Source organism: Budorcas taxicolor, chromosome 16 (genome assembly GCF_023091745.1).
Source record: "Budorcas taxicolor isolate Tak-1 chromosome 16, Takin1.1, whole genome shotgun sequence".
NCBI lineage: Eukaryota > Metazoa > Chordata > Mammalia > Artiodactyla > Bovidae > Budorcas > Budorcas taxicolor.
In genome coordinates this window covers 35,939,164-35,967,016 of record NC_068925.1, presented here as the reverse complement: position 1 = coordinate 35,967,016, position 27,853 = coordinate 35,939,164, and the positions used below count along the sequence as shown (strand labels likewise).

The 27,853-nt window shown below is 38.7% G+C and overlaps 1 protein-coding gene across 1 annotated transcript in view; it reads left to right on the top strand.

Annotated features, from left to right (window-relative positions):
- The window catches only part of WDR64 (WD repeat domain 64), a 124,563-nt gene that overhangs the window by 59,428 nt on the left and 37,282 nt on the right, over window positions 1–27,853 (top strand). Inside the window, exons 11-17 of the mRNA XM_052653988.1 lie at window positions 1,846–1,972; window positions 5,842–5,990; window positions 8,078–8,201; window positions 10,456–10,631; window positions 18,513–18,689; window positions 24,227–24,357; window positions 27,019–27,120. Of these exons, the coding sequence (XP_052509948.1) occupies window positions 1,846–1,972; window positions 5,842–5,990; window positions 8,078–8,201; window positions 10,456–10,631; window positions 18,513–18,689; window positions 24,227–24,357; window positions 27,019–27,120 (986 nt within the window). The remainder of the gene's footprint in view (window positions 1–1,845; window positions 1,973–5,841; window positions 5,991–8,077; window positions 8,202–10,455; window positions 10,632–18,512; window positions 18,690–24,226; window positions 24,358–27,018; window positions 27,121–27,853) is intronic.

The window sequence follows — 27,853 nt, the reverse complement described above, 5'->3', positions numbered from 1 at the left end:
GTGTTATTATGTCCATTCCAGAAACAAGAAAACGGAGGCTTAAGAAATTTAAATGATGGACTAGAACTGAAACCCAAAGCCTCATCCTTTGTTCTTTCCATGGGCTCAGTTGGTAAAGAATCCACTGGCATTTGGGAGACCTGGGTTTGATCCTTGGGTTGGGAAGATCCCCTGGGGAAGGGAAAGGCTACCCACTCCAGTATTCTGGACTGGAGAATTCCATGAAGAAGTCCTTGGGGTCGCAAAGAGTCGGACCCAACAGCAACTTTCACTCTCACTTTGTTCTTTCCACCAACCACAGTTCAGAGCACATACACGAACAGTAAAAAGACTGCCAACCATGGAGCATCTCAAACAAAACAATAGAACTGGAAACAAAACAGAGATAAACTTCTTTGACACTCCTTGATTCCACTTTTAGATTCTTCCCCTACTGGTCTCTCTGAACCTAATTCATAAATAGGCTCTGAACCTAACTTCATAAATTGTCCTAATGGACTCCTCTACTCTGTCATGCAAACAGTGGTAAGTTTCAATATTGTAGCTACTCCCCAAACTTACATTTTTACTAGCACAAAGGAATTAATGACTCCCAGTTGCACAGGTTCTGAGTAATAGTGGCCTGTAGATGGTATACATGTGATCCAAGCTCCTGATCACATGATTTTGACATTTTTATGTTCCTGCATGTAAGTATCAACCTGTCTTCACAATAGTGAAGTTTTGAATTCAATTAACTCTAAGTGTCTTAAGTAAGAAGTTAATACCTCTGTTAACAAAACTACTTTTCAAATCTTTATATGTAGTTCTATAAAATTATCACTGATTTATTCAACAAATATTCCAATTTAGTAAGTACTATATAACATAGCAATAGGTAATGTATATAATAATGACTATATGACATAAAAATATTATTTAATGCTGATGCAGGCTAGGACTTGTAATCCTTGATCAAATCACTTTTCTTCCCTGAAGTTTAATCCCGATGTAACTTTCTGAAAAAGCAAAAAAAAAAGAATAATGAAGAAGACTAAGACTAGCTGTTTCAAGTGACAAAGTAAACTTGACCTAGTTTTGCTGAATTTGTACTTTATTGTTCTATTATATTATCCCAAGTTCTATCTGAGTAACTAACCTAGGTCTCTTTCCTTCCTCTAAGGAGAGCACTAATAATGTATTTACCTATAGTCTTTCTCCACCAGGGCATTGTCCTGACCCAGGGACTGAACCTGCATCTCTTAGGTCTCCTGCATTAACAGATTTTTTTTTTTTTTTTTTTTTTTACCACTAGTGTCACCTGGGAAGTCCCTCCTATATCTACACCATCCCTAAGAACTGCTTTCTGTAATTCTTCATTCCTGGATAGGAACAGGGAAGGTTCTTAGAAACCTCATTTAGTAAAATGTTCTCATCTAAACTCATGAAAGAGCAGTTTGAAACCCTTCACCTGAACTATGCCGTGTCTCTATTTTCTAATCTATAGTGTAAAGAGAAATATGGCTTCAGATAAACTGTTAGTCATAACCAGCCCTTTATTATTCCTCCAGACTCTTAAAGGATACTAAATTCTATGTCTTTCCCCTGTCTTCTTTGAGGACAGAAAAACTCTAGTTCCTACTGGCAAACTTTTAGTCACTGCTTTTATTTTCTTCTGACATTAATGAATAACAATTGAATCAAGAACCAAATTAAAGTTTAGCAAATGAGTGCTCATCATACAAATCATACTTTCTTGCAAGTTTTTAAGAGCATACTGCAGATTCTGAAGATGGTTCACCTCAATAGCTTTGAGTAGGGAAAGTAAAGTAGAAAAATGGTGACCCATGTTCTTTATCCCTCCAGGTTTTCAGAGTATGGGATATACAGACTCTTTCACTATTACAAGTCTTCCACGATAGCCAAGGAGGACCAGGAGACATGCAGATTTACTCTATGATATTTGATTCCAATCATCGCATGCTTATTACAGGTAAGTGCACCCAATTAATGGGCTTCCCAGGTGGCACTAGGGGTAAAGAACCCACCCTCCACTGCAGGAGACATAAAAGACATGTGTTCTATCCCTGGGTTGGGAAGATCCCCTGGAGGAGGGCATGGCAACCCAATCCAGTATATTCTTGCCTGGAGAATCCCATGGACAGAGGAAACTGCTGGACTATGGTCCATAGGGTCACGAAGAATTAGACACAACTGAAGCGACTTAGCATGCCTGCACCCAGTTAATGACAAATAAAATCTTGATTTTTTTAAATCTTTTTTTTAACTAGCACTTGCTCACTGACCAGAAGAAAAACAAAACTAGATGGGATAAACTGTGATTTCACACAATAGCTAACTGAATTCAATTCTATTTTTCTATGGCTTTCTATTTTTCTATAGCTTGGTGGATGAGGTCTTGAACCTAGGATGCAAGGTAGTAGGGTTAAAGCTGCTGCTACACACAGGGCAAATCCAGCTCTGCATTGAGTGTTGGAGCAGGAATATGATCCATCTTAGCACAGCTGCACCAGCATGCTGAGTCAGTGCCCCTTTTCTTCAGGGAGGCAATTTGGCCCCATGTACTCTGGTACTGAGACAGTTACTCAGTGGGGAGGGTGTTGACCCTCCCATCTGCCTTTGCTTCTAGACAAAGGACAGTGAAGAGAGAGGATAGGGTTCTGAATGACGGAGCCAGCAGCACTGATGCTCACAGATTATTTTTCTCCTTTTCCTGCTGCCCCTGATAAACATGCTTACTAAAGAGACAAAAGACCCTGTTAGGCATTTGGGTTGAACATTACTCACATGCATATCCTCAGAAGAAGCTTTAGAAGAAAGGAACAGTATTAGCAATAATAGTTCCTCCTTCTGTAACTCCAACCCAGAATGCATTTCCTATTGACCATCTTCCCTGAGTTCCTGTGGGATTAACAGGGCAGAGAAATGATTGGTGCTATCTCTGCTAGTGGAGAATATGAATTATTTTTTAACTTTTAGGTGTTTTTTGGATTAGAAGTGAACTAGAACTTCATGTGTGATGGATAATTTTCTACCTTCTAAAACAGAAATTAACTCTTATTGTAAGCACCCCTCCTCTATACTGTCTCCTCTTAGAATAACATAAAAATGGCTACAAACAAGTTTTCTCTTAGTGCCCCAACTGGCATGTTTGATTTGCTGCTGCTGCTGCTGCTAAGTCACTTCAGTCGTGTCCGACTCTGTGCGACCCCATAGACGGCAGCACACCAGGCTCCCCCATCCCTGGGATTCTCCAGGCAAGAACACTGGAGTGGGTTGCCATTTCCTTCTCCAAGGCATGAAAGTGAAAATTGAAAGTGAAGTCGCTCAGTCGTGTCCGACTCTTTGCAACCCCATGCTCAGCATTTCCATCCCATTTATCATCAGAGTAACTAAAGCCTCATGTATCAACGTAAAAGCAAAAACACAAAAGACAACTCTAAGATCAAAGTTTCTTCCTAACTTTATGTAATTCAGATAATACTCTGCTTACAACAATATAGAGCTCTGTGTATTGCTTAATCACTAAAATCACATACATTGACGGCAACCATCAACGTGACACCAGAATTTAATGAAGCTTAGCTCTCAGATTTTAATTTGTGCTTTTGTTCAAATGAAGCAGCCATAGTAATCTTATAAATCCCAGGGACAGCAACGCCACGTTATAGAATATGCTGCTGTTACTGTCACCATTGTTGTTTTTGTTACTCTAATAAGACAACTACCATTTGATTAGTTCTTTCACAAAGTGCTTTCGTGGACTTTATTTCATTTGAGCTGTGCAATCACCACTGAAGTAGGAATTATTATTCGTCCTATTTTATATATGATAAGACTAAATATTAACTATTTCAGCTAACTAGTATAAAGACTTGAGATATACAGGTGGGATTGAGATATACAGGTGGGACTGAGAGATACAGGTGGGATTCAGTCCCAAAGTTTCTGACTCCTGGATCTACTTTCTTTTTCTGTATTGCTTTGTTTCTATACTGCTAAATTGTGTATCTAGCCAAACATGGAGCGGATTGCCACTTGTTCATAAGCAGATCTAGCTTTGTTGTCAGTTCAGATAAAATCCATTACAATCAGTAGACTATGAAGGCGCTCCATGTGTTGTTTGATTATCTGGTTACCACATCCCTCTCAGATTTCCACCCTGTTGTATTTGCATTGAGAAATACTACCAGAAGAGCCCCCTCCATTCTCTTTACACGAGTAGACTTAATCCTAGAATTCAAACACTTTAGGAAAGTGTTCAGTAACTCTTGCTGAAATTTTTGCTGCAGTTCAGATTTCTATGGAGTGACTTGAGAAAAAGAAGGGCCAGTCTTTGGTAGCTTAATCTCCACACCAATAACTTAGGAAGAAGTTTCATTTCTGTTTGAACTGTGGAATGCTTTGAGATCCTTATGTATATTTCTAGACATGACACTAGAGATATCAACTATCAACTATAAAACAGAATACATAGTTGATTTTGAGAGTTAAATCATACTTGCAGCTTATAGGATTACTATAAAAGCAAACCAATGCCATGATGAGTGGATAAGGAAGTTGTGGTACATGTATACAATGAAATATTACTCAGCTGTAAAAAGGAATGCACTTGAGTCAGTTCTACTGAGGTGGATGAACCTACAGCCTATTACACAGAGTGAAGTAAGTCAGAGAAAGACAAATACTATATATTAAATGCTTGTATATGGCATCTAGAAAGATGGTATTGATGATCCTACATACAGGGCAGCAAAGAAGACACAGACATAAAGAACAGACTTTTGGACTCCTCCTTTTGGGAGGAGAGGGTGGGATGATTTGAGAGAATAGCATGGAAACATTTATATTACCATATGTAAAATAGATAACCAGTGCGAGGTCAATGCATGAAGCAGGGCAGTCAAAGCAGGTGCTCTGTGACAATCTAGAGGGACAGGATGGGGAAAGAGGTGGGAGGGAGTGTTCAGGATTGGGGGGGCACATGTGTATCTATGGCTGATTCATGTTGATGTATGGCAAAAACCATCACAATATTGTAATTGTCCTCCAATTAAAATAAACACATAAATTAAAAAAATGCAAGTAAGAAATACCCGCTCTCCATCTAATTCACTATGGTAATTTGGAAATTAATCTTATTTAATATTGTTGCAAGCACTGGCTTGTTTTGTTGTTGCCGTTTAGTTGCTAGGTTGACTCTTTTGTGACCCCCCTGGACTGTAGTTGGCCAGGCTTCTCCATCTATAGGATTTCCCAAGCAAGAATACTGAAGCAGGTTGCCTTTCCTTCTCCAGGGTATCTTCCTGACATAGGAATCAAACACTCATCTCCTTCATTGTGTAGGTAGATTTTTTTGACCACTGAGTCACCAGGGAAGCACAAGAGCATGTTTACAGAGTTCTTTACTATTCGTTGGTTGAAACAGCTTTCTAACATATCCCAATCACTAAGTGGAAGTTTTCCATCAGCAAAAAGGTGACCATCATCTTTATTACTGTATACTAGATAATGTAGCAGGCACTCTAAAGAAGGAAAAAACTAGACTATAAAAAGTAGGAAAATAGTGGTCACTGAAAAGAAGATATCAAGAAAGTCCAAGTACCCTACACTTGAAAATTAATGAAGCCCAAAATGAATGTTTTTCTCTGGCTAAATCATATTTGTTTCATTTGTCAAAGATGTTTTTGAATAAATGAATGTGTTTTTACCTCATTCGGTCTCCTAGGCATTAAGAATCTCACTGATCAGCTATTTCAAAACACAATTAGTTGAATAAAATGCTTTGTGGTTCAAATCTTCTAACATTTGTTATTTATGAGATTCTTATTTCTGTTCAAGGATCTAGTGTTATGGACATGTATCCTTTAACTAGGATGATACAAGATACAAAACAGGTCCCTCACACCCATGAACGAGAAATCAATGTCATGCTTTACAACAAATATTTTCACCAAGTACTTACCATCTGCTCTGAGTCCATAATTAAGGTGAGTACATATTGACTCTTCAGGAAGAAAAAAGCAAAGATAGAATCTTCTCTTCTTATAGATGAGTCTTTGAGTGATTAAATAAAGGTAATGGCATATATGATGGAACCTTATGTTAGAGCTATTTTTAAGTTTTCATGAATACATGAAAAGTAAGCATTTTAATGCAGCTCAGACTGCTTGCTGTTAGGCTACAAGTTCAATTTAAAAAATGAAGCCAGTTCTTATGATCAAAACAGGAATTTTAAGGGAAATATGTCAAGGAAAAAAGCCTAGTGTGTGTGTAAAAAATTTTTAAACTGAGCTATAGGAGACTGTTAAGAAGAAGGGAAAGAAATGTATAGATGTTTACTCTAACCCCGATAGGTGCGGGATATGTGCCAAGTGTCTTCAATCCACAATTTTGTTTAATCCTCATACTAGTTCTCTGTGTGAGGTTCCATTTAAAGATGTGGAAATTAGGATTCAAAGATCAAGCAACTTGCCTCAGTTCATATAACTAGTACGCATCGTGGCTGGGATACGAACCCAGGTTTTTCTGAGGTGAATACCAACGTACTTTCCTCTGCAATCCTCAGGCCATGTCATTAATGTGTTCCCTAGAGGCCAGAGTTCTGGACCATCCTAACTGTATTTGTATTTACGACCACTGACTTCATCTAGCAGTGATGGCTGGAGGTGTTTGCCTGAAGTGTTTATCCTTTTATTTCATGCATGCTCTCCAAAAGGAGACATAGGGAGCAGCAGAAAGAATTTCTCAGAGACTCTTCAAATTCCCTCTCAACCTTTGACCTTCTGTGCTCATCTGCTGGAGATTTTCTCAGACCAAAATCTCCTAAGTTCATGTAATTATCAATTATTTCTAATAATGCCCACAGAATAAGTAGAGGGAAACTAAAACCTGGCTATCTTCATGAAATACTGACCTCTTAAAGGGAAAGTGTCTTCCTCACAAGGTGGGGAGGGGAAAAGAAGACATCTAGGTGAATTTCCAAACCTGACTGGTTGGAGACAGATCATACTTTAGGCCAGGAAATGGGTGGCCCCTGAGACCCCTTGCTGTAGTGGTCCTTAGTCCTCATTCTCCCTTTAGGACCTCCTCATCTACACCCAGGGGAGCACACAGGTTAAGAACATGGGCTTTAGGGCCAGCCTGACTTCATTCAGATCTTGGCTCTGCCACAGCTCAGTCAATGGCCCCTGTTATCTGGTCTCCAGACCAGTGATTACATCAGCTACATCTCCTCCCACTCTCCTTCTTTCACTCTAGCTGCAACAACTAACTTTCAGTTTCCTGGAGGAACCCTGTACCTTCCCATCTCTGGCCCTTTGTTTATGCTGCCTCTGTTTCCAAATACCTCGAGTTCAAACTGTGTTGCCAGTTCAGTTTGTTTACTGGAGGTCTAATAGACACCTGAAGTTGGCAGATCCATGAAGAGAGAAAGATTCAGACCGAGACTGCAGGTTTCATGCTTCTACTGCGTTTCTAAAGAGATAATGATGAGCTTTGACATGTTTCTAGGCTTTCTGATTATACCTAACCTTCTCTGAAGTCTCAGCCTCCCCTGCCTTTCCTCCCCTGTTCTCTCTGTTAAGAACTGGGCCCTTGTCCCTAATCAGAACACTCCTGGGAAAGGTCAGTGAGCCGTTTCTCAGGTTCTCTCAGATTTCACACTGCTAATTGTAGATTTTGTCCCATGATGTCTAAATAATTTGGATAAATGACAACAGAGAATACATTCAACTTTATTTCTGTGTCTGCTGACCTCCTGTTATATTTCTAGCCTGCTGCTAAGCTGGCCTCATGCTGAGAGTAGCATCTGACTGCTTCCTAGATAGACAGGGGCTGCCTGGAACAGTTGCGGCTTGTCTCATCCCACCTATATATATCACAGAAACACTCTGGGGTAGCACAGTGACTATTAGACTACATCTTTTTGACCTTTCTTTGATTAAACCAACATTCACGGCAGAATGTTGGAAAAGGTGTTAGGTATGCCCTGTGCCAATTTTGAGGCTATTTTGAATATTATAAAATTGATGAAAACTGAAGGTCTTATGAAGTATTTTATTGTTCTTTTTTGTAGGTATGGGAACTCGAAACTGGCCTTCAAATATACCAGATTTTAGACCCTCATGGCTTCAATGTTGAACTGACTGCTGCAGCTATTGATGAAAGTGGATTTCTTTTTGCCACAGGAGCATATAATGGTCAGACCAATATCCAGAATATGGCCCCCTTGCTTTAGTGTCCCAGGAATTTGTTCTAGGATCTTGTCACAAGCTGTTTGGGTTAGAGGGGAAGTGTGAATCTAGCTGGAATATGTAAACATGCCAGTGACACTGCTGTGACTGACTGAACAGTGCTAGGCTCTTCTCTAATGAGCATTAATGTCCTGATACTGATGTTAATCGTAACAGATACCTTACTTATATAGATGCTTATCAGTTTGCAAAGTCTTTCATATATACCATCTCATTCCATTTTGAATGAGACTTACCTGTGTTGCACTGACTCATTCTGTCCCTCTAATTTTGAGTACCATCAGCTAAGAGTTATTACTGGTGTTTAGTCGCTCAGTCATGTCCAACTCTTCTGTGATCCCAACCATGGACTGTAGCCCTCTAGGCTCCTCTGTCCATGGTATTTCCCAGGCAAGAATACTGGAGTGGATTGCCATGTCCTTCTTCAGTGGATCTTCCACTAGTGATTGAATCTATGTCTCCTGCATTAACAAGAGGATTCTTTACCACTGAGCCACCAGGGAAGCCCCATCAGCTGACACAGAAATTCTATTTAGTGCTTTTCATAATATTTTTACTGAAAATATTGGACCAGACAAAATATCCATCCAACTTTGCCATATCACATTTAGGATTCTACATTGGACTTGTTTATAAGATGCTTTTGAACTGTGGTGTTGGAGAAGACTCTTGAGAGTCCCTTGGATGGCAAGGAGATCCAACCAGTCCATTCTGAAGGAGATCAGTCCTGGGTGTTCTTTGGAAGGAATGATGCTAAAGCTGAAACTCCAATACTTTGGCCACCTCATGCGAAGAGTTGACTCATTGGAAAAGACTCTGATGCTGGGAGGGATTGGGGGCAGGAGGAGAAGGGGACGACAGAGGATGAGATGGCTGGATGGCATCACGGACTCAATGGACGTGAGTTTGAGTGAACTCCGGGAGCTGGTGATAGACAGGGAGGCCTGACGTGCTGCGATTCATGGGGTCACAAAGAGTCGGACATGACTGAGCGACTGAACTGAACTGAAAAGTCTAAGATGCTTAAGGGCATGTGTCATGTCGCCCCTGAGAGAATGTCATGCTCCAGTTGGGCTGTGTCATTTGCTGTTGTGGAGAGCTCATAGAACTTGTTGGAACCAGCCTTCTCTCCTTTCACTTTACCTTATTCTGAACTCCCACGAGAGAGACAACATGACCTAGACAATACGACCCTCTGTATGACTATACACATATAGTGATTCCCCTCTCCAGGGGATCTTCCCAAGCCAGGGATCAAACCCAGCTCTCCCACATTGCAGGTGGATTCTTTACCAGCTGAGCCACAAGGGAAGCCTATATTTCTTCTAGGGATATACTTACTAGATAAATTCTTTTTTGTAAGCCAGTTGATGGATTGAGTATCTTCAGTAAAAGTCAGAGTTTTTAAAGTGTGAGCAGATAACAATATACATGAAATAAAATCCAGAACGCTGAGTTGATGGGGTGTGAATAAATGCAACCTGAGGTCACTCTAAAAATCCATGTTAGAAGATAGTTCTCTACACTGAGTAATGACCTAGAAATAGGCATTCAATAAGTATGCTATCATTTCACCTGGCCCTTGCATGAGGATCTCCTACATGAACCAAATTAATTAGAATGTATGATTTCAGTGTAAGAAGAAACTTGTCAGACACCCTTTTTGCGTTTCCTTTTTATGTAACCAACAACTCGAAACATTTTGTTTTCTACCTGCTGGAATTCTTTTAATCTTTTTATTACCCAGTAGGATCTAGTTCTAAAATATGTTAGCACCTTAAGAAATAACACTATTGGAGTGACCTTTTACTGTTAATAATCACTGTGGCATGATTTTAGATAGATAGATATTGGAGAGTATTTAGCAAACTGGAAAGCGTTGGGATAATAAAGGCAGAAAAGACCCAATGAAGACAGAAAACTCACACAGGAGAGTCTGAGAATTTCAAAGAATATGTTCACAGATTTCAAGACATTGCCTGGTCCTGTTCATTTTTTATCAGCCTGTGACAATGAAAGCATACAGAAATATATTTTGTACACAGCAATGCTAGGGAGACTCAGGTGTCAATCTCAATAGGGAATAAATTTAGGATAAATTGTTGCAGAAAGCTTTCAGTTAGATTGATTTTCTCTGAGATAAAAGCCATTCTTGCTAGAAATGATTTTTGCTTATAGTATCTTTTCTCTGTGTGTTCAGGAACAGTTAAAATCTGGGACTTCGGCAGTGGACAAGAGTTGAAGGTGTTACCAGAAGGGAAAGACTGGAAAGAGGAAGAGCACTGGCTGCACCGCCTGATTTTCCTGAAAGCTCAGGAGAAACACCAATACTTGCTCCTCTCTTTGGAGCGCAACGGAAAGATCAGAATGATCCAGGTTTGCAGTCCCGTATTCTATGTCCTCTTCTTGGGAAATCAGCTGAGCGTGGATAATCCCCATTTAACTCTTCTCTTGCCAGCCAGCAGAGGACAGTATTTCTCCACCAGCCTTCTTAGGATGTTTCTAATTAACCTTGCCCATGTCCAAGCAAAGAGCAAAAAAGACTAGCTGGTCGACACTGCCCATCCAATGTTTGCTGAAGGGATTAGCCAGGATCCCTCTGGAGTAGATATCAAAAAGTTTAAATTTACATATAGCTACCACCTCTGACATGGTTTATATCCTCATTTGAGGATAACTCACTGGCAGAGCTGCTCCCCAGTAGGCGTTATGAAAGGGAGCAATGATTCCTGTCTGAACCATATAACCCATAATGCATTCAGGGATGTTCAAGTCACTTTTTCAGTTTGTCATCAAAACTGCTTTGTGTACTTAACGGTTAACATGGCCATCTGTTTAGGTATGTTTTGGAAGGATTGAAGTAGACTAAATTTGTTTTTCCTGAGTGTCTTTTACCACCTAAGCACACTACAGCCTTCTTCATATTTAAAATGAAAACTCGATCATTTACCCTGGCTGTTGAGTGGATATTTCCTTGCCTAGAACTCAAGGATTCTTTGCCCTTATTCTTCCCCTTTTGAAGATAGGAGTGAAAAACTTCCTTAGTTCAACTAATCTTTCTTTGCTGTCTGAGCAATCCAAAATGGCACTGTACTAGAAAGGAAGTTCTTCAGTGGAAAGAAGTAGTTGTAAATTTCTTTTAAAAGATTTTCTTTGTAATTCTGCCATGAGGAGAATGTGGAATTCTTACTGATGGACACAATTTCCTCAATATATAAAATGAAATACTGAGAAACGTGGTTAAAATTTGAATAACATAAAGACCAAAGGAAAAAGATTAATGTTCTTTTAGATAATTGAGGCACAGTCAAGGAATCAACACAATTCTATTTAATTATGTATTAAGTAATTTGTAGCAAAGTGAAAACAAGTTGATAGCCAAGTCAATACATGACTAAATGGACGTTTATATGATTTTTCTTTTCTTGTTTTTTGCTGAATTAACAAAATAAAGCAATAATTTAAGTATTATCTAAACATAGCCACATTCCTTCAGAAAACAGAACCTGCAAGTAGCATTATCCTTGCAAACTGGGCATAGACGCTTGTGGGTTTTCAGCCTGTGAAGGAAGAACCTAAAAGATGACACAAAGCAAAGAGGTCATTAGGAAACTGTAACTTTGGGCCTCCCTGATGGCTCAGACAGTAAAACGCCTGCTTACAATGCAGGAGACCTGGGTTTGATCCCTGGGTCAGAAAGATCCCCTGGAGAAGGAAATGGCAACCCACTCCAGTATTCTTGCCTGGAAAATCCCATGGATGGAGGAGCCTGGTAGGCTACAGTCCATGGGGTCACAAAGTGTTGGACATGACTGAGCGACTTCAGAGAAGGAACTTTGGGCCTAAATAAAGTTTTGGCTAGAGATGGCACTAGTCTTTCTTATAGCTTACCATTTTTTTCAATGGATGGCCTTAGACTGAACATTCTTCTTCTTTATTTCCCTTTTTTTTTTTTTACCACCTGCTCCTGACACACACGTGCACACCCCTTGCCCCAGCTCATGCAGTCATTCATGTTGACAACTTTACTTTCATCAGAGCTTGGTCTACAAATCTACTCAATTTCTAGAGAGATAAAATAAAACTAAACTCATTTCCACCCTCTTATCCCTTGGAATATTTAATTGCTATAATGTTTAAAAAATAAAGAAGTAATACATACATCATGAGAAACGCTGGGCTGGAAGAAGCACAAGCTGGAATCAATATTGCCGGGAGAAATATCAATAACTTCAGATATGCAGATGACACCACCCTTATGGCAGAAAGTGAAGAGGAACTAAAAAGCCTCTTGATGAAAGTGAAAGTGGAGAGTAAAAAAGTTGGCTTAAAGCTCAACATTCAGATAACGAAGATCATGGCATCTGGTCCCATCACTTCATGGGAAATAGATGCGGAAAACAGTGGAAACAGTGTCAGACTTTATTTTGGGGGGCTCCAAAATCACTGCAGATGGTGACTACAGCCATGAAATTAAAAGATGCTTACTCCTTGGAAGAAAAGTTATGATCAACCTAGATAGCATGTTGAAAAGCAGAGATATCACTTTGCCAACAAAGGTCTGTTTAGTCAAGGCTATGGTTTTTCCAGTGGTCATGTATGGATGTGAGAGTCGTACTGTGAAGAAAGCTGAGTGCCGAAGAATTGATGCTTTTGAACTGTGGTGTTGGAGAAGACTCTTGAGAATCCCTTGGACTGCAAGGAGATCCAACCAGTCCATTCTGAAGGAGATCAGCCCTGGGATTTCTTTGGAGGGAATGATGCTGAAGCTGAAACTCCAATACTTTGGCCACCTCATGCGAAGAGTTGACTCACTGGAAAAGACTGATGCTGGGAGGGATTGGGGGCAAGAGGAGAAGGGGACGACAGAAGATGAGATGGCTGGATGGCATCACTGACTCGGTGGTTTGAGTGAACTCCGGGAGTTGGTGATGGACAGGGAGGCCTGGTGTGCTGCAATTCATGGGGTCGCAAAGAGTCGGACACGACTGAGCGACTGAACTGAACTGAAATTAAACAAGCTCACTTACTCCCTAAAAAAGTGGCACTGTAGAAAGGAACTTATTAGTAATATATTCTCAAATGTGACTGTATTAATTTCTCTGTTTTAAGTTAGTGCAATCCCGACAGACAAAATCTGCTATTATAAACCCTCCTTTTTAAAAACTGCAAAATGTAGCATGGTGCTGTCCCCATGTCAAAATTGCTTTTAGATCTACTATAGCATTTTTGCCTTGATTATTTTGATTTTTTATGTCTCCAGAACTCCATAGATTGAACTTGATAAGGACTGAAAGCCTCTCTTATTCATATTTGTATTCTTGCTCTGCCCAGAGTAGGTGTTCACTAAGGATTGACAGAATGAAGAAATATAAGAAACCCCTTGCAAGGTATACAACAGTAAATCTATGGGGCATTTTAGGGTATTTTATTAATGTTTGAGGGGGGAAATTTACAATAAGGATAATGTTGAAAACATTATTTTTATTTTGATACCTTATTATTTGCTTACCACTTATTATCTGCCTATTCAAAGTAAAATATGGTTTGATTAACATACTTAATTTTTGGAATACTTTCATTTATTCACTCATTTTTTTTTCAGTAACCATCTACCAAATGTTTACCATGAACCAGAGAGATATCTCCCATTTCACAATGAAACTTACAATTTAATAAGAAGGACTGATATTGACCCACCTGTTTTATGTGTTATGAATGCTTGCACAAAGTGCTATAGAAATTAATGATGGCAGGTAGTGCCTAGCCTAATCTGGGAGTCAGGGAAGACTGCTTTCCTCTGATTTCCAACTAAACTCAACACAATTCAAGAAATATTTTGTGTGCTCCCCATACGGTAGGTATTTTTCTAAATCCCAGGATTCTATATTAGATAACTACTCAGGACAGTCACTGAAAGCCATGAAACATTGTGGATAAAATATTTTCTAAATCTCCTGAAAGTGACATCGCTCAGTCATGTCCGACTCTTTGCGACCCCATGGACTGTAGCCCGCTAGGCTCCTCCGTCCATGGAATCTGCCAGGCAAGGATACTGGAGTGGGTTGCCATTTCCTTCTCCAGGGGATCTTCCCGACCCAGGGATTGAACCCAGATCTCCCACACTGCAGGCAGACTCTTTACCATCTGAGCCATCTCCTAGCTGGTTTTAAAGAGATGACAATATAGTAAGTAAATAGCAGCCCAAAACTTCAGTGCCTGTGTGTGCTTAATCGCTCAGTAATGTCTGACTCTTTGAGGCCCCATGGACTGTAGCCTGCCAGGCTCCTCTGTCCATAGAATTTTCCAGGCAAGAATACTGGAGTGGGTTGCTGTTTCTTTCTCCATTCATGAGTTACAAGATCTTTTATTTGGTCTATATGTAACTTCACTGTCTTCAAGTGACAGTGCTGTCAATGAGCAATCCAAAACTGGTCTGAGTCTTCTTCCTTTGTAAGCAACTTATTCTTTCTGCAAATTTATAAGATGGTATCTTTGTCCTTGAAGTTTAAAGTCTATGCCTATGTGTGTATCATTTCTCATCAATTCCACAGGAAACTCAGTCTGAAGTCCTAGGTATTTCTTCCAGCTCAGGGGATTTTCGTTGTATTATTATTTGTTTCTTAGATGTCTGTTTGGCATATGTTTCTTTTTCTAATTCAGAAACTCATATTATTTGCATGTTCAGTTCAGTTGCACAGTCGTGTCTGACTCATTAGGTCTTCTGAATCTGTCCTCCAGATTTCTTATATTTTTCCTTTGTTTTTGTTTTGTTTTGGCTTTGCTAACTCTTGAAATATTTCTCTACTGCTAGGCTATTAGTTCAGGTCTCAGACAGGCACTGTCTCCTTTAACTCATCAACCAAATTCTTAAACATGAAGATCATGTGTTGGTTTTTGTTTCTGTTTTGAACTCCCATGCTTTTGAACTGTGGTGTTGAAAAAGACCCTTGAGAGTCCCTTGGACTGCAAGGAGATCCAACCAGTCAATCCTAAAGGAAATCAGTCCTGAATATTCATTGGAAGGACTGATGCTGAAGCTGAAACTCCAATACTCTGGCCACCTGATGCAAAGAACCGACTCATTGGAAAAGACCCTGATGCTGGGAAAGATTGAAGGTGGGAGGAGAAGGGGACGACAGAGGATGAGATGGTTGGATGGCATCACTGACGTGATGGACATGAGTTTGAGTAGGCTCTGGGAGTTGATTATGGACAGGGAAGCCTGGCATGCTGCAATCCATGGGGTCGCAAAGAGTTAGACACGACTGAGCAACTGAACTGAAGTATTGTTTAGGTTTGCTCAAGTTATCGTACTTCCCAGAAGTTCTAGCTACTCTGGGATCTGTTCTGCATGTTTTGTCTATTCTTCTCTCTAGATTCTAGGCCCACTTAACTACAGTTTTTTATTTCTCACTGGGCTTTAGCTACTAGAAAAATGCAAGAGGTGACAATCCCAAAGGGGGGGGTATACAGCCATGGTGTTCTTGAGGGTTGGAGTTCAGCATTCCCCACAGCAGTCCTCTGTTGGGATACCATCAGTAAGCTTTTCTGCTGCCCATTCTCTTCCCAATTTCAAAAGTATCAAAGGATGTTACACACTTGTTCAGCTACCCCTCTATGTCCTTGGAAGCAAGGAAAACTACGCATAAACCATAGCACACATTGCCCCCTCCACACACACCTCTGGGGATTTAAGGATACTTGTAGATGAAACATCACGCTCAAATCTCATCCTAGGAGTGTCTCTGAATAATGGTCCCCCCATGTCCTTTCTTGGTAAAATGAAATATTAGTAACTCTAAATCAATCTTTTAAAAGATTTTTTAAAATTTAGTGTTCTGTGAATTCAGAAAGTCTGAGAGCTACTATCTGAAATGGTTCAGCTAAAAGCAGCTAAACTTATTAAAACCACTGTAGCCAATTTATGTCATCAAGGGAGCCCACCGCCCTAACCAAGCTATTGCTCAGTATATCCATATCTGATCACTATTTGGATATTCCTGAGATTCCTCCTAATCCCATGGTGGTGCAAACACTAAAGAATCAACTAGTATATAGGAGTACCATTGGCTTACACTTTTGAATTAACATACATATGAGATAACAGAGACGTTAGATCTACACCTAGAAACATAAAGTTTTTAAAAATAGGACTTTTAACTATGAACTAAGGAAAATAAGGCCCCATAAAGATATATACTTTGTCCAAGGTCTCACTAGGACTAAGACTAGAAACACAATGTCACCATGCCTAGAACCAATATTCTCATTTTACCACAGCTGCCTTTCAACCTACAAAGATCCCTGCTCTGCCAACAAAATAACCTTTACAGAGTAGCTTTTATTCCCATATAAAAGTTGAAAATTCTAAAACTAAAAGCATCTCACCAACAATAACCAACTAGAAAACAGAAAGAATGATGACAATAGCAAAAATAATCAAAGGTACCTAAAACAAATACAACAGTAACATACAAGGTTCTTGCGGTGAGGATCTTAATGGACATAAAGACAACCTGAATAAATGAGATATCACAAAGATATCTTCACTACAATCAAATTAAAAATAAACACCTGTCTTAGAAAACAAAGTGGAAAAACAAGTCACAGACTGTGAAAAGACAAATGCACTCCAGGTAAACAAGATTAGGAACCAGACTATCAAAATAAATGACACAAATCCAGAAGAAAAAGAAATAGCTCAACAGAAAATGGACAAAGAACAGATAAGAAAATCAGATGATTCAAAAATACATGAAAAATATGTTCAACTTACAAAATTAGGAAAATGTGAATAATGTAATTAATAAATTAAAAAAATTTTAATGTCCTATTTTAAAACTATCAGATAGCCAAAAATAATTTTTAAAAAATCAAATGAAACCAAGTTTTGACAAGAATGTTAAGAAAGAACTGGATGCACATATCTTACAATTTAATAATTCTATACCAGGCACATGTGCTAGAAAATATGCCATTTCTCCATAAAAACATGCAGTGAAAAATTCACAGCCTGAACACTCACCAGTAGGAGAATAGATAAGTAAATAGTAGTATATTCATACAACACTGCTGCCTAAAAATAAATGAACTAGCTGCTGCTGCTGCTGTTGCTGCTGCTAAGTTGCTTCAGTCGTGTCTGACTCTGTGCGACCCCACAGATGGAAGCCTACCAGATTCCCCTGTCCCTGGGATTCTCCAGGCAAGAACACTGGGGTGGGTTGCCATTTCCTTCTCCAATGCATGAAAGTGAAAAGTGAAAAGGAAGTCGCTCAGTCATGTCCTGCTCTTAGCGATGCCATGGACTGCAGCCTACCAGCGTCCTCAAAAATCCTCAAAATCCCTCAAAATCCCTCAAAATCCATGGGATTTTCCAGGCAAGAGTACTGGGGTGGGGTGTCATTGCCTTCTCCAAAATGAACTAGAGTGGCATGTAATTACTTGTATAAATCTCAAAAATAAATTAAGTGAAACAAGCAAGGTGAGTATGAATCCATAAAGTTTGATATCATTTTATAAAAAGGTTAGAAGCCTGAAAGCAATATCATATCATGTAACATACATATGAAAATTGTTAGTCACTAGGTCATGTCTGACACTTTGTGACCCCATGGGCTGTAACTTCCCAGGTTCCTCTGTCCATGGGATTCTTCACCTACTGGAGTGGGTTGCCATTTCCTTCTCCAGGGGATATTCTTGACCCAGGGATCAAACATGGGTCTCTCGCATTGTAGGTGGATTCTTTACCATCTAAGTTGCCAGGGAAGCTATATATATGAATAAAACCTGAATATGGCATGTGGGTATAAACTTTGATGACTAACTTTATTCAGGTTACTAGTTACCTTTATTCAGGTTACTAGTTACCTCGAGAAAGTAAACAAGAAAGAGGAATTATATTAGATGGGGACAGGTAGAGCTTAAGATCTGATAAAGCTGAAAGTGGGAAAGTGAAGTTGCTCAGTCATGTCTGACTCTTTGATACCCCATAGACTGTAACCTACCAGGCTCCTCTGTCCATGGGATTTTCCAGGCAATAGTACTGGAGTGGATTGCCATTTCCTTCTCCAGGGGATCTTCCCAACCCAGGGCTCGAACCCTGGTCTCCTGCATTGTAGACAGATGCTTTACTGTCTGAGCCACCAAAGCTGAGTGGCAAGTATATCACTGTATGTTCTATTTTTCTCTATGCCATTAAAACAGCTCAAAATAGTTAACTGAATTTTTCATGTACTCACTGAATTTCTATTAAAGGGTAAAGAAGATGATATTTACCTTGCGGTGATATGGGAGCTACCTGATGTTGTGCCTGTCCTACAAAATGGGAATCGTATTGTGCATCTAAGGGTGTCTACTAAAGAAAGAAGCATGGCTATTCCCTTCCCAGATGTAGAGTTGATAGTTGAGAAAAACTTTTCTCAGCGTGTTGGTGTAAGTTTCTTCTTGAATTTTTTTCCTTTATATTATGAAAAACTACAAACATATACAAAAGTAGAGAAAATAATACAATGTATTTTCATGTACTGTTAGCCAGCTTCAAAAAGTATCTATTATGGCCAATTTTTTTTTCTCATTATTTCTACCACTTCTCCATGACCACTGTCAATGGATGGATTATTTTGAAGCAAATCCTCAACATTGTGTAACTTTATCCCTAAATATTTCAGTATGTATCTCTAAACAGTAATGACTCAAAAATAGAACAATGGTACCAGTATTTTCTCAAATATTTTCTAAAATAATTTATAAGACATCTTTAATATAATCACATCACAGTTTTCAATTTTCCCAGATCTTCTCACACAATATATACTTCTTACAGTTTGTTTCAACCAGAATCCAATCAAGGTCCATTTGGTTGATGTCTCTTTAAAGCTGTAATTATCTCTCCCTATCTTTTTTCCCCTTGTAATTCTTTTCTTGACGATACTAGACAATTGGTTTATCATTTTCCAGATTTTGCTGACTGCACCCTTGTGGTAAATTGAAGAGGTTCTTTTTTACTTCCTTTAATCTGGTAACTATATCTGGTACATAGAGCTTTGATTTAAAAAAAAAAAGACTCTATACTACATGGAGGTCACTATAGTACACGTGTCATTACCTCCATTAAAATTCACAAAATGTTTTTTTTTGGAGGGGATGTCAGCAGCCATTAATGATCACTACCTAGGTTTATTATTTCATTCAGAGCTGCCATTTTACCATTCTGATTAATTTGTTAGCTGGAATGTGTCTCTAAATAAAAACTATTATCAACTATTTAGTTATCCCGAGGTACAGTTCAGATAGGAAATCAAAATAACTGACTGACTGTTTTCTTACATTTATCAGTTTTCGAAGTAAGAAACTGGTTTTCTAGCATCCTACAAAAGTGGTCAGTGGATCTTATTTGTTTAGTATTGTTATCAGATCACAAATTTAAATATTCTTGATGTGTTTCCATCTACTGCATTATTGATTAATTCTCAAATTGTCCCATCTCAAGCTAGTTGGACACTTCAGGTTTCTGAGTTCTTTTGATATGACCCTAGTAGTTCTGGATAAGTTTCAGGTATGACAAGTTTTAGATTAAATATGTTTATGTACATGCATCATTTGTCTATTCTTTGTTTATATTTCTATCTAGATTTTTTTCTAATATATTAAAAAGCTCTTTATATATTAGGAATATAAGAATATGCACACATATGTATAAATAATTAGGAATATTAATTAGGAATACCAGTCCTCTGTGAGAGAAGTTTCAAATATTTTTTCCCATTTTCTTATTTGTGTTTTCACTTTGTGTATGATCATTTTTGCCATGGCAATGTTAATTTATGAGCAGCTTTGTGTAGATGAGGTTTCAACAGTTTATTAGAAACTACTCTTGGAAGTAATCACAAGGATTCTTTTAGCTCCACTCAGGGAGTCCATTAGCATTTCATGTTTTCATCTATCTAAAAATAGCTAGGTTCTTTTAACATCTCCTAGATTTTGACAAGAAGGGTAAGTTTGGGGTCATATCAAGAGGTCACAAAATTGTTGTTCACATTTTCTGGCTAATTATTATTTCACCATGTTTACATTATATGATTTTAACTAAATTTTCCAATATCAGTTAATAAAATTTCAACTTTGTGTTTTCAGCTTTTATTTTTTAAGCTTCTTATATTGCTCTGGTGATATCACTTATTGATATTTGGTTAATTTTTTCTTGTTGTCCTAAATATTGTCTTAAAAATCTAAATAAGGAAAATATATCATCAGACTATTTCTGTTACAGGATATTCTCTGATTTTCAAAATTGTAAGTAGATTGAAAAAAACCAATATTGTTTTCCACACAGATAAAAAGAAGTATCTCCTGACAAGTCTTTAGTAGTAGATCCTTAGAGTTACAGAACCAGGGTCCTTAACTCCCTAATTTAGGATCCTTGAATTCTCAGTCCCTGGGTGGACTTCCAGGGGTGTAAAAAGTCTTTGTAATTATAAAATCTCTTTCCTGAAGTGTGTATGGTTCATAGGTATTTCTTTCTTAACATTTCATTATGAAAAATTTCACAAATACAGAACTGGCAGCTTCATAAAATGAGCGCCTATAAAACCCTCCACTTAAAATTTACTCTTTATGAATAGTTTGCAATATTTGCTTCATTGCATATGTAGTTACATATTCATTCTCTACTCACCCTTCAATCCACCTTGTTTTTAAAATGTATTTCAAAGTAAGATGACGATATCAGTACATATCATCCCCAAATACTTCAGTATATGTATCTTTAACTAGAATTCACTATTTACATTTTTTTAGTAAAATTTACAAATAATAAAATGCACAGAATTGAAGTGTGCTACTCAATGAATTTGAATAGGAATATATTCAAAACAATCCAAACCCCATCAAGATAAAACACACTTTCATATTCCTGCCAATCAATACTTGCCCCTCACTCAAGACAACTACTGCTCTAATTATTTTTAGATTTGTTTTTCCTTCTTCTAGAATGCTATGTAAGTTGAATTACACAGTAATACTTAAATATTCTTTAGTAGGTTTTTGAGACTTTTATATGTCACTGCATGTATTTTTAATGTATGTATCCTGTTCTGGGGTCATTACCTTACTGAGCTCACTGGGCAGGATGTGGGTCTCATGCCACTGTTGTTTTATTGCTTTAGGGCATCTGTATAGTCAAAGCTGTAGTTTTTCCAGTAGTCATGTACAGATGTGAGAGCTGGATTATAAAGAAGTCTGAGCGCCAAAGAACTGATGGTTTTGAATAGTGGTACTGGAAAAGACTCTTGCGAGTCCCTTAGACTGCAAGATCAAACCAGTTGACCTGAAAGGAAATCAACCCTGAATATTCACTGGAAGGACTGTTGCTGAAGCAGAAGATCTAATACTTTGGCCATCTGACGTGAAGAGCCGACTCACTGGAAAAGACCCTGATGCTGGGAAAGATTGAAGGCAAAAGGAGAAGGGGGCGGTAGAGGATGAGATGGTTAGATAGCATCACCAACTGCATGAATCTGAGTAAACTCTGGGAGATAGTGGAGGAGAGAGGAGCCTGGTGTGCTGCAGTCCATGCGGTCACAAAGAGTCAGACGTGACTTAGCAAATGAAACTGAAAGACATGCTATCTTTCCCCAGAACTCTCAAAACAAAACTCTAATGGAAAATCTGATGACTTCATCCAGATCAACAGGAATTAACTTTATGGGATCAGATGAACTGATAAACATGGTTTATAATTTTATGACTTTTTGGACAATATACTAGTTTTAATCTTTGTTTTCCAAAAGAGGTTTCCTCTTATGCTATAACTTACAACAAAGTTAATAAAGTATAGCTTTGTAAACAAAGATGTAATCGTTGTTTTAATCTGTTCTTCATTTCCAAATGTGTTTTGTGTCTCCATGCCGCCCTAGGACTTTGTTAATATTACTAGCTGTATTACTTATATCCTGTCTATTTTATAAGGTTGTTGTCTCTTACTGTACCCGGTGTATAACTAGACCCTGTGACAAAACTAAAGATGGCTAAACATTTTGAGGAAATAGATCACATTTATGACTCATAAAATAATTCTAATAGTGTGATTCTTGGAGAAGGCAATGGCATCCCACTCCAGTACACTTGCCTGGAAAATCCCATGGATGGAGGAGCCTGGTGGGCTGCAGTCCACGGGGTTGCTAAGAGTCAGAAACGACTGAGCTACTTCACTTTCGCTTTTTACTTTCATGCATTGGAGAAGGAAATGTGAACCCACTCCAGTGTTCTTGCCTGGAGAATCCCAGGGACAGGGGAGCCTGGTGGGCTGCTGTCTATGGGGTCGCACAGAGTCGGACACGACTGAAGCGACTTAGCAGCAGTGTGATTCTAGGTATGGAAAGAAGCAATAAGCTGAAAACATTTCCTGGATCATAATGGACTAGTAAGACAGAGGATCCAGAGAATCTTTAACTATCAACAGAACCTAATCCAGAAATTAACATTCAAAGTGGCATATCAACAAAAATTTTTGCCAGATCTAAGAAGAACATCCCAGCACCATGGGACAAAAATTGGTCATGAAATGTCTCAAATTTTGGACCGAGATGAAGAACTGAGAAATAAAATATTGTCTGCCATATTAGTAAAAAAAGATATCACAGTCATCCGTGATTGTAGCCAGTTCTGATGGTGAGCTGGTAAGTCCTGAGGGAACTCAGGAAGGAAACAAAGAATACTTACCTTCTAGCAGCCATCAGACTGCAGCCACTTCTGATGGTGAGCCCTGAGGAAACTTGGGATGTGAAAACAGGATACTGGCCCCAGATAGCTGAGGCGCATATTAAAGGCATGAAGAGCGCTCAGACTCCTGCATCTTCTCATACACAGAAAAGTGTTAAATTCCTTAAACTGAGTTTTCTTTTATTAACAGTAATGTTTTGTGTCCTTTGTTGGATAATTCCTATGTATCCTAGCTTCCTCCTCACCTCCTTGGAGCAGTTTTTCCAGGATTACTTAAGATGCTATCTCCTGGGCTTAAAGTCCTTACTATGTCTGTCAAATAAAACATAAACTCTCAAAAAAAAAATTGTACATAATAACAATTTATCTGAATTAACAGTTATCTGAACAGTTTATCTGAATGCTTGAATTGTATTAAAATTTTCTCTGGGTTTACTGACATTCTGCTTAACTATATATCCCAAGAACCTAACACAGTAGGTACCAAAAAATACTTGAGGCAAGACAACTGAAACATATCAAATAGCATTGGTAAAAGAAAGTCCCTAGTGATATTTAGAAAAAGCTTTCATAGAGTGGCATGGAGCAGAAGCTAGGCCATGGGTGAAAGGAAGGTCAGTAAGTTAGAAGAGCTAATATAGGATATTCTTTCAAGAAGTTTGAAGAGAAGAGAAAGATGGAAAGGTAATTTACTGGTTGATAGTTTAGGCTGAAGGAAGAAGACAATCAGTTCAGTTCAGTTCAGTTCAGTCACTCAGTCGTGTCCGACTCTTTGCAACCCCATGAATCGCAGCACACCAGGCCTCCCTGTCCATCACCATCTCCTGGAGTTCACTCAGACTCACGTCCATCGAGTCGGTGATGCCATCCAGCCATCTCATCCTCTGTCGTCCCCTTTTCTTCCTGCCCCCAATCCCACCCAGCATCAGAGTCTTTTCCAATGAGTCAGCCCTTCACATGAGGTGGCCAAAGTACTGGAGTTTCAGCTTTAGCATCATTCCTTCCAAAGAAATCCCAGGGCTGATCTTGATGAAGAGTATATTTTTTCTTGCTTTATTAAATTCTACAAATTAAAGTATTTTATGCCAAAATAATTTAGATTTTACTAAACTTCATGCTTTAGGATTTAAATGTATACTTTTTTTGGTTTAAGTTAATGAGAGAGCAACAAAGTATACACATTGTGTTTGTATTGTGCTTAGATACTGTGTGGTATGATGGTCACTGGTTCTGTTTCTTTCCCTCTTCAGAATTCTGCTGTTAGTATAGAAGTGAACTGCATTGATCTATTACAAATAGAAGGATATCATTTGATAGCTGCTGGAACCTTAAATGGTGTGATCATCTTGTGGAATTTTGTAACATCAACTGTCAAAGAAGTGTGAGTTGCATTGTTTCCTTAAATACTATACTCATTGCCTTAAAAAGCTGCACTGCAGAAGAGTCAAAGTAATATTCATTACTTTAAAAAAAAAAAAGCAATACATAAAAGTGAGGATGATTTTCGCCAGGAGCCTTTCCTGGAGGTTATCTTTATAAGCAGCATATGTGTTAAGTGTCTAAATCCCAGAATGATATGAATAAAGTAAACCTTAATTATTTGTATTCCCAAGTGCTTTTACATCTGCTCTTCTTGAGTATGTACGAGAGTATGTACTTTATGTGCACAGAGTATGTACTAAAGCATGCACTAAAGTTAGTATGTGCCTTCCATGTACCATCTTGTCCAAATACATAACTTTGAAAAATGTTTAAAATATGCAGTAATTTTAAATAATAATCTAAGAGTTTCAAGCACACATATCCAATTGCCTACTGGCAATTACCATATGGATGACTAACAAGACCCTTAAAGTCCCACATGCCCAAGATTTCTTCCCAATCTACCCTCCCCCATCTCATGTGGTATTCCCAGTGACACCAGCATCAAATGGTGAGAGGTAATTAAAATGGGTTTTCCTTCTCATTCACCACTCCAACACATCCAGTTTACTGGGGTGGTCAAAAAGTTCTTTGGGGTTTTTCCCATAAGCTCTTATGGAAAAAGAGCTCCACCCAATACTACAGGGCAGTACTAACAAGGGCATTACACATTCATTTCTCCATCTCAACCAACTAGATTTGCTCTGTTCCACAAAATTTACCTTCCCCTGGAAATCTAGTTCTAAATATGCTTACCACTGGTTATAAAGGATATAATGTAACATTGTATTATTTGTTATGGATGGGTTAAAAATAATAACCTTTCCTCAGTTGTGTAATTGGGCTCTAAGCAAGGGCCATGTGTCACCCTATATCAAGAGAGTTTCTAAAGTTGTACTTTGTGTAAGATGGCCAAGAACCTTAACAATGAATTAAAAATAAAATCAATTCTATTTAAGCATTTTGGGGAAGGAAAGAGGTATAAAGGAGAACAGAGTCAGAGAAGACAAGGGAAGAGAAGATGAAAAGGCGAAAGAAATCTCTGCCTTTCCTAGCTACAGCACTTGCACAGTCTTCCTGGACTCTATGCCCCTTTTCAGTCTATGTCAGAGTTTTTACTTTTAGCCAAGTTTGGGGAGGAAATATTCCTTTCTTTCTGGAACTCTGGGTATGCTTTGCTTTGAACCTTAAGCTGAAGTAGCTGTTTCTGCAAACCCCTCCTCTTTACCTCAGCTCAGGGTCTGCTGGGCCCTGCCCCTGGAATTCCTGTCATCCTTCAGTTCCTTTCCTCCAATCCTTGCCCTTAGGCTTTTCTCACAGACTGTATACGTGTCACTTTATTCCTAAATAATAACACCACACAATTCCTCATCTTCTTATTAATACAGTTTTCACACTGTGTCAGCTTATGTATGACTCACTATTTTGGGAAAGCATCTACTAGACTAAAAATGCAAAGGCCATAATCTACTGCCACAGCTTAAAAGAGATCGCAGCTCCCCTGAGAATATCCCCAGTTCAGAGGTGGAGATGCTTCTTGCATCTATTCTTGAGTGCTAGGCAGTGTGCCAAGGGTGCATGCAAGTCCAGCACCCACAGAAGAATAACTGACTACAATGGGTCATACAGTGTCCTCTTCCCACAAAAAGATGATTATATTAAAACAACTGATTTAGAATCACTGGAGTATTTTGCAAAACATATAATTCAACTGTCCAAAGTACTTTAGGTCCAGTTTAAAGACTCTAAAGTTAAAGGATGGCTATCTCTACCTCTACCTCACACTTTGTCTAAGAGCCTTTCACCAGTCAGGAGAAATAGTCCTTCGTTTTCTGTTCCAAGTCCTATGCTTTTTTGGGTGCAAACTAGAAGTTGTTACTGCTAATGAATAATCCACTTTACCATGCAGTTCACTTGCAGAGCAGAAATACATAAAAAGTTGGAGCTCAACAAGTCATCAAATTTGCAGTTTCCTCCTTTGAGCTTGGTTCACTCCCCAGCAGGTCCTTCATCACTTGTCGATCCAAATTAGGAGAGGTAATTTTCACTAAAGGAAAAAGAACAGTTTGTTATAACATCTATTTCCTATAAGGAATAGCAAACATGGCTTTAAAGCCCTACTATGAAGTGCCAGGGCAGACAGTGGGGGACCATCCTTCTGCTTCCATGAAACTACCTAGGAAGGTGTTTTTGGGAATCTGAGTCAATTGGAGACTGGAGCAGGAAGAATAGTGTGATTACTGATTTACCTGCTTTCCTTTTCCACTTAATTATAAGGTGCTTGAGGGTAGTAACTACATTTTATTCTAATTTCTCATTTCACTTATTCAAAGAGTAGAAATCTATTCTTTAAACTGTATGAAACTTCCAGGAGGTTGTATAAGCTCACTCTCTGAACTAACACAAACTGATTGAATTAAAAGACTTCTAAACACTAAAAGATCGTGTTGTTATATAGATGTTTATTAAGAAAGAGTTCAAATGCTATACTTTTGGGTTTTCTCTCCATGTTCAATGATAATCAACATTTCAGGAGTTGATTACCTCTGCATGGAATATATAATAAAGTACATTACCTTATTTGTAAATTTTTATCTTGTGAATGTATGCTTATTCCTAGGTATAGACCAGAAGATTGCTTCACTGTAGACCCTGATTTGGACCCTAAACGCTTTCGAATTAATGACATACTATTTCTCTTTCATAATCCTGAATGTGTAAGGTAACTCAGCATTTACTGATCAAAAAATATTGTTGGGGACTTAAGTGGATGATATAAAAAGAGTTCTCCTCATCCCAGCATTTAGGAAGGTACAGTTGAGAGCAGGGTCTTCCCAGGTGGCACTAGTGGTAAAGATTCCACCTGACAATGCAAGAGACGCAGGAGATGCAGGTTCGATCCCTGGGTCCAGAAGATCCCCTGGAGGAGGAAGATGGCAACCCACTCCAGTATTCTTGCTTGAAAAATTCCATGGACAAGAGGAACCTGGTGGGCTACGGTCCATGCGTCACAAAGAGTCAGACACAACTGAATGACTGAGCACACACACACACACAACTGAGGGAAGATTATACTGACATACTTGGCTTCAGCTTTCTTCCCTATTACTGTTTTTGTAAATGGGTGGCCCCAGGGGGATCTAATTGCTGTGTGGTTATCCAGTTTCCCCTTACCATTTCAGTTCCACAGCAGAGAAGAAAAATGCTCACTTGACCCCACTTGCAGCTAAAATACAACTCTATGAGCACTGATATAAAGCAGGAAAAAAAAGATTTATAGGGCAAATATGAAAGATCATATGGAAGCAGGTTTCATATGACATCTGCTATAACTGAGCAACTGACACCCATTTCCAAGACAGCAGGGGATTTTTTTTTTTTTAAGTTTAAGAAAAGGTGTTTTTCCTATTTATATTTGCTCGAGAACTCTGATTTCAATAGGCAACGAAAAACAC